At 44.8% G+C, this 10,777-nt stretch overlaps 1 protein-coding gene across 1 annotated transcript; it reads right to left on the reverse strand.

Annotated features, from left to right (window-relative positions):
• Window positions 1–2,150: 2,150 nt before the first annotated feature.
• Window positions 2,151–9,454, reverse strand: SLAMF8 (SLAM family member 8). The gene is made up of 5 exons (XM_054562905.1): window positions 9,319–9,454; window positions 7,269–7,595; window positions 4,115–4,420; window positions 3,930–4,031; window positions 2,151–2,215 (listed from the first exon to the last, which is right to left on the reverse strand). The coding sequence occupies exons 1-5, from the start codon at window positions 9,356–9,358 to the stop codon at window positions 2,151–2,153; spliced, it is 840 nt and encodes a 279-aa protein (XP_054418880.1). The 5' UTR covers window positions 9,359–9,454.
• Window positions 9,455–10,777: the final 1,323 nt, after the last annotated feature.

Consider the following 10,777-nt stretch of genomic DNA (forward strand, 5'->3'; position numbering starts at 1 on the left):
TCTGACCCCTCTTCTACTCCCACCCTATTTTTTAAAAAAGAGATTTAATTTATTTATTTTAAATGAGGTAACATTGGTTAATAACATTATATAAATTTCAGGTGTACAGCATTATAATTCAAAGTCTGTATACTGTATTGCATACTCACCACTGAAAGTCTGGTTTCCATTCCTTACCTTTACCCATCGTGTCCTTTCCTCACCCCCTTCCCCTCTGGTAACAACAATTCTGTTTCCTTTACCTTTGAGTTTGTTTTTGTGTTGTTTTGTTTGTTTGTTACATTTTTGTTTTAAACAAGAAGGCAACCAACAGAATGGAAGGAAATATTTCAAATACTTCCAATCAGGGGTTAATATATAAAATATATAAAGAACTCATATAACTTAGGAGCAAAAAACCCTCAAACAACCCAATTAATAAATGGGCAGAGAATCTGAATTGACATTTTTCCAAGGAAGACATATAGATGGTCAATAGGCATGTGAAAAGATGCTCATCATTACTAATTATTAAGAAAATGGAAATCAAGATCACAATGAGATACTACCTCATACCTCTTAGAATGGCTAATATCAATAAGACAAGAAATAATAAGTGTTGGCTAGGATTTGGAGTAAAGGAAATACTTATGCATTGTTGGTGGGATTGCAAATTGGTGCAGCTACTACGAAAACAGTTCGGAGGTTCCTCATAAAATTAAGAACTACCATATGATCCAGAAATTCCATTTCTGGGTAGTTATCTGAAGACTATGAGAACACTAACTTATACTCCTGTGTTCATTGCAGCAAGATATGGAAATAACCTAAGTGAAAGACAAATGGAGAAAGAAGATGTGGTACATATGTAGAATAGAATACCACTCAGCCATAAAAAATGATAAAATACTGCCATTTGCAACAACATGGATAGACCTTGAGGGTATTATCCTGAATGAAATAAGTCAGACAGAAGAGGACAAAAGCCATATGATGTCACTCATATGTAAGATAAGAAACAAAACAAAACAAAAACAAACTCACTATCTTGTTTTGACCCAGCCACCTTGACCTCCATTCTATATAAAAAGGTGTTAACTGTAAAATGGAACCCATCTCAACCATGGTATATCAACCACCCTTTGATTGTCTATAATTAACTGTAAATTATCTTTGATGGTCATGAACTCAGATGATCTGAAAGTCTTTCCAACCAAAAAGAGAAAGCATCCCACCTTCACCTGTTTCTAGACTTTTTCTGATGATAATGCTTTGGTCATCAGGAAGTGTCAAGGTTTTAAACTGTAGGGGATGGGACTGGGGATGGAAGTGGGTGGTTCAGAGATTCACAGTTACTTCAGAGGCCTAATGTCTTTTAAAGCTGGGGACCCAGGTTGGAGGCAACCTTTCTGTGCTTGTTGGTTAAGTAGTCTGTCAGGGCTATCATAACAAGTTATCACTGCCTGGGTGGCTTAAACAACAGACATTTATTTCCTCATAATTCTGGAGGCTGAAAGTCCAAGATCAACATGCCATCTGGTTTGGTTTCTCCTGAGTCCTCACTCTTTGGCTTACAGATGGTTTCATTCTCTTTGTGACCTCCCATGGCTGTATCTGTGTGTGTGTATTTCTGGTGTCTCTCCCTTTTCTTATAAGGACACCAGGAACACTGGATTAAAGCCCCATTCCAATGAATTCATTTAACCTTAATGATCTATTTAAAGCCCCTATCCCCAAATAGTCATATTCTGGGATATTGGGGGTTAGAACTTCAACATATGAATTTTGAGGGGACAAATTCAGTCTATAACAATACTTCATGAGCAGTGGTAGGACATGAATTCCCTGGACAATCACTGTCCCTGTGGGCCCTGAAGACTGCCCAGTGTCCTTTAGAGAATATACTCTTTGGTCCAACTTGCCAAGACCAGAGCCAGGACATGCAACAAGGGGAGAGGGAAGGTGGATGGTGTGGATGGTCATGCTAGTATTTTCTGTCCTCCCAATGTGACAACTGCCCAGGCTGCTCCTGGGATGTGGGACAAAGTGTCACAGGAGGTACGAGAACCCTGGTAGTTTCAAGGTCTCAACTATGTCCCAGACCATCATGTGCCTGGGCAGTGGAGTTCCTCATGATCTGGCATCAATTTATCTTCTTTCTCATGGCAGATCTACACAAGGGGGTTCTCTGTCTCTAGAGCCATGCCATTAACACAGGCATCCTTCTTCTTCTTTCCTGGAAAGGAGATAAGAAAAAAGGTTACCCCTCCAATGTTTGAAATCTTAGCATCCTTCACTTGGCCCAAGACCTCTGAATCTCAATTGTCCTGGACCAAGATTACCTTGGGCAAACAAAACAAAACAAAACCCTCCCCACTGTTTCCCCCCTTGGCTTTTCAAGACCCTGGAAAAGGAGATGCTTCAAGGATAGGAATTTCTTCCTAATGTTTAGCCTTCCTCTGCAATTATGACACACATTTAGCTGTAAAAAGTATAGAAAATTAGAGCTGGAATGGACCCAGTTAAATGAATGGCCAGAAGCTAAATGGCAGAATCAGGGCCAGCCACTGGACTCCCTGTGAGGAGTCTTTCTGTTGGCTTCTTCCTGTCCCTTCTTGGTGACCAAAGCCACTCTTTTCTAAGCCTTGAAAACATTAAGCTGAGTGAAAGAAGTCAGTCATAAAGAACCATATAGTGCACTGTCCAGAATAGACAGTATACAAGCAGAAATTAGATTAGTGACTGCCTAGGCCTGGAGGGAAAGGGAGGATTAGGGAGTGATGGCTAAAGGGTTTGGGGGTTGGCTTTTGGGGTAATGAGAATGTTCTAAAATTGATTGTGATGATAGATACACAACTCTTGTAAATACAATAAAAGCCACTAGTCTGTATACATTTTAAATGGGTGAGTTGTATAGGTATGTGAATTATATATCAATAAAGCTGTTGAAATCAAAAGCTGCTCTTTTCTTGGCTCTATCTTCTTACCATGAATTCTGAGAACTGCCTGGAGGAACACAGGTTCCCTGGGTGGCATGTGATCTCAGCTGCTCTACCCCTCTCCTCTAGGGAAAAAATATACAAGAACCAGTCACCCACCCCAGCTCCATGCTGAGTGGCTGAGGTCCCTTGCTTTCTCTCTTTGCTTACTCACTCTTTCCACCCTGGGGCCAGCAAGGTCATACAGCCTGGGGTGCGCATGACCATGAAGCCCAGGCCACTGGAGCTGTTTCTTTCAATGGCAGAGCATTCTGGGACAAAAGTAGGGCTGATGGGTATAAAGCTCAGAACCTGGCTAACCTCCGAGTTTCCCCTTCCCTCTTTTCCTAGAGAAGGGGGCCCTATCAACTCCTGGTCACAGAAACACTTTGCTCAGTGAGCATTTCCTGGAAACAATGGATTGGGATTCAACTAGACTTTCAGTCAACAAACGTTTTTTGATACCAGCTATGTAACAGGAACAATTGCTAAATGCCCAGTGGTGACCCAGCCTTTGCCTTTAAAGGGCTGAGAATCGAGTGGTAGCGTAAATGCAGTAAGAGCTGTGATTAGGGTAAGCAATGGACATTAAAGGCAGGACACTAATCCATTCTGGGGGTAGGGAAGAAGGTCAGGAATGCTTCCTGGAACAGGCACACCTTGAAGATCATATAGGAGATAACCCAATGAAGGAGTTGAGTGGAAAATCATGGAAAGTGTGTTTCAGACAGAGAAAATGGAATGGACAAAGGATTGAAGATATACGTAAAAGAATAGATCATCTGAAGAACTACAAAAGAACTTCAAGTCTTATTGGGGGATAGAATACATGATAGAAAGGGCCAAGAGATGAGGTGAGAGAGGTAAGGAGGGTAGACCTCTTGAGGGCAAATAAGAGGAGATCCATACTCTGCCCTCCTTTCTAGAAGATTCAGCTCCTCCACCCACCTCCAGCACCTGCAGTACTCCCACCTGAGCAGGGGCCCCAGTGCCATGCAGAGAGGAGACCAGCCAGGATCAGGAGCAATGAGACAGGCACCACCACCAGCAGCACATCTTTGTAGGAAGCCTTCCCTGGTGCAGGACATGGAAGAGGTAGGGTCAGAGATGGACTTGATGCTCCACCACCCCACACTGACCCTTGGCCCGTCACATACCTGCCTCATGATGGCATCTCTCCCAGGGGTTGACTACAGTCGAGTTCCAGCTGACAGGGTTGGAGACAATGCAGGAATAGGCCAAAGCCTTGTCTCCTGGTCCCAGTGAAACCCTCAACACCTGTCCATCCATGAAGAGGCCATGTGGCTTGGTACCAAAGTCAACGGTCCCCTCCTGTTGCCAGCTATAGGTTATATCACTGATGTTGGGAACCCAACAGAACAGGAATGCTTGGCAGGTGTTGGGGGGCTGAGCATCCTCAGATACAGCAATAAACACTTGTATCACAGGCCTGGGTACTGCATCTGGGCAAGAACAGTAGAGCAGGTATGGGTTACAGGGATGCTGGGCACGGCCCACAGCTCTGGCTCTGGGATCCATGGAGAGTTAGATGCCACCTCTGTCTAGTCTACTCTTGCCCCAAAACCTTGTCTGGCTTCTAACTAACCACAGGACAAAAATTGAATTCCTTAGTTTGGAATGAAAAATCCTTGATGTAAACTTCTCCAGCTATCGCTTCTGCTGGTCCTCCCCACCTATTCTAATTAATTTCCATTCTCTCAAACATGTCATGCTCTTTCTGCTTCATAAGTCTAAGCTGTGCACATGTATCTTTCTCTACTTGTCCTGCTAGAAAATTCCTGGGCTCAGCTTGGACACATTGCTTGTTGCCCTGACTGTGAAGCTTTCCCTGATACTCCAGGTATGGTACTGACCTCTCCAAGCATCCTGTCTGTCCCTTGTCCTAGCACTTTTCTCATGATAGAGTGGTCAGAGAGACAATAAGCATTGATTAAGTCAGGCAGAATAACATACGCATTCCTGGACTTTTGGAATTTGGAGAAGACAAATACTGACAAGTGATTATGAATAATTAAGAAAATAGTTACAATGGTACAAAATGCTCTGAAGGGGTTCTGTCTTGTTACCTCCATAGCCCTCACTCTCTAGGTGCTCAGCTACCTGGGCCATTAAACAAATTGGTGTCCTTGTAACCTAGGTAGTGGCTCCCATTTTCTATACAGGTTGATGAGTGAATTCTGAGTCTCCATGGCAATGGGGGCCAGCGGGAAAGCATTTTGGTAACAGTGAGTGGACTCAGTGTCTGACAGCATTTCAAAGTCCAGCAGAATAAAACTTCACTAATGCCAGCTCAATATGTTAGGATTTGTGCTATGAAAAAAAAAAGTAAAAATTTGGTGGACACACTAATAGTATAAATAAAGATTACAGGGGGAGTTATTTACACTACTTATGAGAAGCTGCTTCCAAACCTGAAGGACACAGTAGAAACACCATTGGCATTTCTATTAACTGATCTGTTTCTTTTATCTATTGTCAAAGCAGAGATCCTAAGGACAGCTGTGTGGCAGCTTTGTGCAATTAGTTCTAATCTAGCTATGTATTTGGAAGCAATAAAATAGCAATTTCCTTAAATTTGTAATTCAGATGCTGAGAACAAAGTATTTTAGAGCTTAGTGGTGTAAGCACTGTATATATTATCACTTTTAATGTCCTCATTTTACATGTGCAGCAGCTGAGACTCAGAACAAGGGAGAAGCTCCAGGGCTGCCTGTATGGTATTGTCTGTTATTCACCACACAAGTGCATTGGCTAAGGGGGTGATAGGTGAAGGTGGTGGTTCTGAGATCTAGGCAGCACTCTGCATGCCAAATTGTACGCCTGGTTCAGGGCTGCATGCACCCAGAAGGACACCCATCTAATTGCATATCAGCACCTGATTGGCATACCCAAGGACAGCCAGTTAGCTCTTTCAGGGCAGGGGATGTTTCTCTCCTAATTTGCTACTGCCTTTCTCTCCTCCATTGTTTTTCTCCTAGCTGTCACTCTTACTCTCCATTCTTAAATTTGGACCTTTTCTTCCCCTCTACCAAATTTTGGAGGTTTTACTGAAATTGTGCTTTGGGGTCACTCACATCATTTCCAAGCCATTAGGTAGATAAATAAAGAGCTAGAAGACCTTTTTTTTTTCTTGACTAGCAGAAATATCATGGAGGTAGAGGTAATAGTGGAGGTGGAAGAGGTGGAGGTAGTGGTAGTGATAGTGGTAAAGGAGGTGGTGGAGGTGGTGACAGTGGAGGTGGAGGTAGAGATGGTGGTAGAGGTTAAGGTAGAAGTAGTGGTGGTAGTAAAGGTAATGATGGAGATGGTAGTAGAGGTGGAGGTGGTGACAGTGGTAGAGCTAAGGGTGAAGGTGATGGAGGAGGGAGGTGGAAAAGGGGGAGGTGTTGATGGTGGAGGGTGGATGTGGAGGTAGTGATAGTGGTAGAGGTTAGGGTAGATGTCATTGTGATGGAGGTGGAGGTAAAGTTCCTGGAAAGAAAGGCCCTCTTGCCCCCAGTGAATTCAGCCACCTGAGCTGAGGTGCTGAATGCACCTGCATGAATGTCCCTGGCATAACCGTGTGGAGTAGAGGTCTTCCTGGCTAAGCCAGGCTAACCCACAGAATTGTAAGAAATAAAAAAAAGTCATTTTTAGCCATTTGTTTTGCAACAATGAGTGACTGAAAGAACCCTGAATGTTATATAGTTAAAATCTCTATATCAATCAGAAAGAACTCTTTTAAAAAACATAAAATAAAAATTCTATACTTTTAACTACAGTTGAATTATAATTCAATTTTTTAAAATAAGAATATTGTGTCCATTTAATTGGTAGTATTTTTTCATTTTTAGTGGTACATAAAATAATGGCACATCATAACTGATACCTTCAAACTGATGAAGTGTATAGGCTAGCTTCTGTCCTAGATCCTTTTTCAAGTACCATTGTATCTCACTGTTATGAACATCTATATGATAATATTATCATGGTGTCTGCTTTACTAATGAGAAGGCTGATGCAAGAGCTAAGTATTATGTCCAAGGCCACTGAACTAAGAAAATATCAATTTGGAGCTCGGACAAGAACTGTAGTGGGCAGATCTGGGCTGCTGCAGATAGGAGCTCACCTGGGAGAACTTGAGGATTTTCTTAGATGTGGCTGCAGGAGAGCAGCTGGTCTCTGAATCAACCATGAAGTCAGAGGCCCAAGGTTTTCAGAATCCAGTTTTCCAGTTCCCAGGACTCAGGCTGCCTTTCCAGGGCTTTGTGGTGGGAAGCAGGGCAGAGAGCCAGTGTCAGGCACACTCACCATACACCTTGAGCTGCAGGGTCTGGGTCCAGGTCTGACCTCCAGTGTCCACTAGCAACACAGAGAAGTTGCCGCTGTCTCCAGCCTCCAGTGGCCGGAGCTCCAGGCTCAGGTTGCTGTACAGCTGGGTTCGACCCAGGAAGCGAGAATGGTACAGAGTCTCCAGGGAGCCCCGGAAAGATGTGGCCAGGAGCTCCTCTGAAGGCCAGAGAGATCTCCAGATGGCCTCTCGAACTTGGAAGCCAGGGTAGTGCTCTGCCACCAGCAGCACCGAGCCCCCGACCTGGCCCTGCACTTGGGCACCAGAAACTGCAACAGGAAATGGTGCTGCAAGAACAGAGCCATGTCACTGCCTGCCCCAAGCTCCTTGTATCTCTCTCCTGCATGCAGCAGCATGGAGCAAATTGGGGCCCCTCCCCTCTCCCTTCCCCCACCCCAGTTGAGAATGTTCTGTGTCAGGGGCTGGGAATAAAACAATAAGAAAAATAATTTGGTACCTGGCTCATGGAACTCACAGAGGAAGTCAGATTCTTAAGCAAGCAGTTAAACTATACTAAGTACCATGGAAAAAAAGGGAGTGCTCTGGGAGAACACAGGCAGGGTGATAATGTGACCTTACCTGGCCTTGAAGAGTTCAGAGAAGAAATGGTTAAGCTGAGACCCCAAGGAGAAATGGAATCAGCCAAGCCAAGCAGAGGGCTGCCTGGAGTGGGGATAGGAAATATTACAGGAAAAGGGGACAGTGTATACAAAGGCCTAGAGGGTGAGACAGCATGGTGCACAGGGAACTGAAAGTAGTTTTCTGCAGGGGGAGTGAGAAATTGCACTGCAGAATTGTAGGGAGCTAGTTCATGCAAGGCCCTGAAAGTGACATTGCCATTTGGGCTTTATCCTGAAAGTAATGGGGGCCATAGACTAGGTGTTAAGTAAGAAAGTAACAGGATTAAATGCATGTTAGAAAGACCACTCCAGCAGAGGGTCAGAAGATGCATTGTAGGTGGGGCAAGAATGAGGTTGCTTCTATTACTCCAAAAGTGAGAGATGAAAACTTGTAGTGAGGGGGATCAACTGAGACAGGTAGAAGTGGCAGGAACTGAGAGATAAAGATGCATAATCAATGTGATCTGATAACAGACTGGATCCGAGGAGCAAAGGATAAAGAAGTCAAGGATGGCTCCCAGGTCCTTGGGACCCAGAAGGTGTCATTTTATGTAGTCCAGGACAGGAGGAGAGACAGAATTGGGGGAGAGGGAGGTGGCAGGATGCTGAGTGTTGCTGGAAACGTATTGAGTTTGAAGTGTGCGGGTGATGCCTCTGCTTGAATTGCCCCCTGCTTCCTTCACTGGCTAAATTCTGCTCATTCTTGAAACATCAAGTTTCCCTGATGCTTCCCACAACTCTCCTATCCCCTGGCATTGCGGAGCTGACCTGTGCCACACTGAATACTTCTTAACAAAGGAAGGGAAGTCAGGCACCAGACAGAATGGCAGGATTGCCCAGTGCCAAAGAGACCTAACAAGTAAGCATCTTATCACACCATTATTGGCCACTCCAGGTCCACATATGCTACATTAAACTTGCTCTTGCCTCTCATCTCTACTCAGTATCCACCTCCTCTTAGACAGACCTCAGGAAGGGCCTCAAGTTTCCCACAGGCTCTTGGAAAAACATCCTTAGATTGAAAGAGTTCTGCTCTTCCCTGCCCTCCACTGCTCTCCCCAGACTGTATTTAGAATTCTCATGTGGTAACATTGACAGACCCTTACCATTCCCAAAGCCATCTCTTTCCAAACCACTGGTACCACCAGTCTCAGGTTTAATTGCCCTGGGCAACAAAACAGCTTGAGTCTCCTAACATGTATTCTCCCAGTGCTGCTGCCTTTTTCTACCCGGGACCCCACCTTCCTTTGCCTCTGCCTAGTTTTCAACATTGCCCCAAAACTTGCTCCTGGGCTCTTACTTTGGATGGGAGACCCTGTCCAGATGTCTGGTGAGGGGCAGCTGGATGGGTCAGCCCTTTGAGGACAGGCCACTCCCTTGCCCCACCTACCTGCCCAGAGAAGCAGACTCCACAGGGACCACACAGCCATCCTTCTTCAGAGAGGCAGGCAAACTCCCCCGACAACCAAAATCCAGAACATCCTAAGTCAAGTGGATGCATGGAAGGAACTGTAGTCCTTCTGGAAAGTCCCATGTTCAGAAGGAGGAATCTTGACTCATAACAAGATGCCCCGAAACTGAAATATTCAGAGTAAAGTGGAAGTTGGCTGCAGGCCTTGCTGAATTCTTTCAGGAGTTGTTTCTTGTAAGTCAGTCTCTCTCATGTGCTTTTGGTTGGCTATGGAATTACAAGCCACAAGTGCCCCTACACAAGCCCACATCCTATCCTGACTCTCTCTCTCTGTCTCTTTCTTTCCTCTTCTTTCCTCTCTCCCTGTTTCCCTCCCTCCAGAACTCCATACATTTCACCCTGTCCTGACTTTCTGGTTGCAGCCTCAAAGAGCTCTAAACTGCAATTTTCATTGTCATTTCTCTTCTGCTTAAAATTCCTCCATGGCCTCCTGCTACACTCAAGATAAAGACTGTACTCTCGGCTTAGCATACAAGGCTCTACTAAGAGTGGGAACTCCAACCTGCTTCCCCAGGCTAGTCTGCCATGTCCATCCTACTCTGTAGCCACACCAGAACAGCCTCTTCTCATGACTACCAATTGCACACTTCTAAGACATTGCACTTGCTCCTCTGCCAGGCATGCTGATCCATTTATCCTTCTGGATTTGACATGGTCATGCAGCCAGCCAGGCTCCCCTTCAAGCCTTCCCACCACAGGCAGAGTGAGGAACTTCCTCTTCTCAGCACATTGTTTTGTAACAATTTCCTGTATTTACAGATGGTTTGCTGGCAAGGTCTTCAGTTCATTTCTGTGCTCCCCTTGGCCTTGGCACATCATGGGTATTTAATAAACATTTGTTAAATGAGTGCATAGATTCTAGACATGGTTGTATATTTTGTTTCCTGGAATTTTACAACTGTTCTCTGAGAGGATCTTGTTGTTGCCCCATTAAAAATGGGGAATTTGACAACCAGAGTTAGAACCTTGTGGAGGTCACACCATGTCAGAGCTGGGACTTGAACTTCAACCTTCAAAGTGTGGTCCATTTTGCTGGCAATCATCTTTTCAACCTATTTCTCTTTTCACTTTGAGTTACTTGGTTTCTTAAGTCAGGGAAGCTTTGTGAGAAGATGAGAAAATTTCCTGTGTGTCCCTAACATGGCTTGCAGTGTCCAGTTCTGCACAGCTTCTGACCTGATTTCAAACTGGACAGTCCACTTTGGACCCAATTGGGAACCAGACAGATAGGGCGAGGGGTGAACAGGAGGATTCTGGGATGAGGTTCCTGCCCTCCAGGGACTCAAACTCACATTGTGGAAACAAGTCTACCTGGGAAGTGAAGGCCCATGGCAGAGAGGTATGGCCGTGTGCTGATGGTAGCACAGGCTGTCTGTGT

Source organism: Pteronotus mesoamericanus, unplaced genomic scaffold (assembly GCF_021234165.1).
Source record: "Pteronotus mesoamericanus isolate MK-2021 breed Mesoamerican mustached bat unplaced genomic scaffold, CSHL_Meso_final scaffold_705, whole genome shotgun sequence".
Taxonomy (NCBI): Eukaryota; Metazoa; Chordata; class Mammalia; order Chiroptera; family Mormoopidae; genus Pteronotus; species Pteronotus mesoamericanus.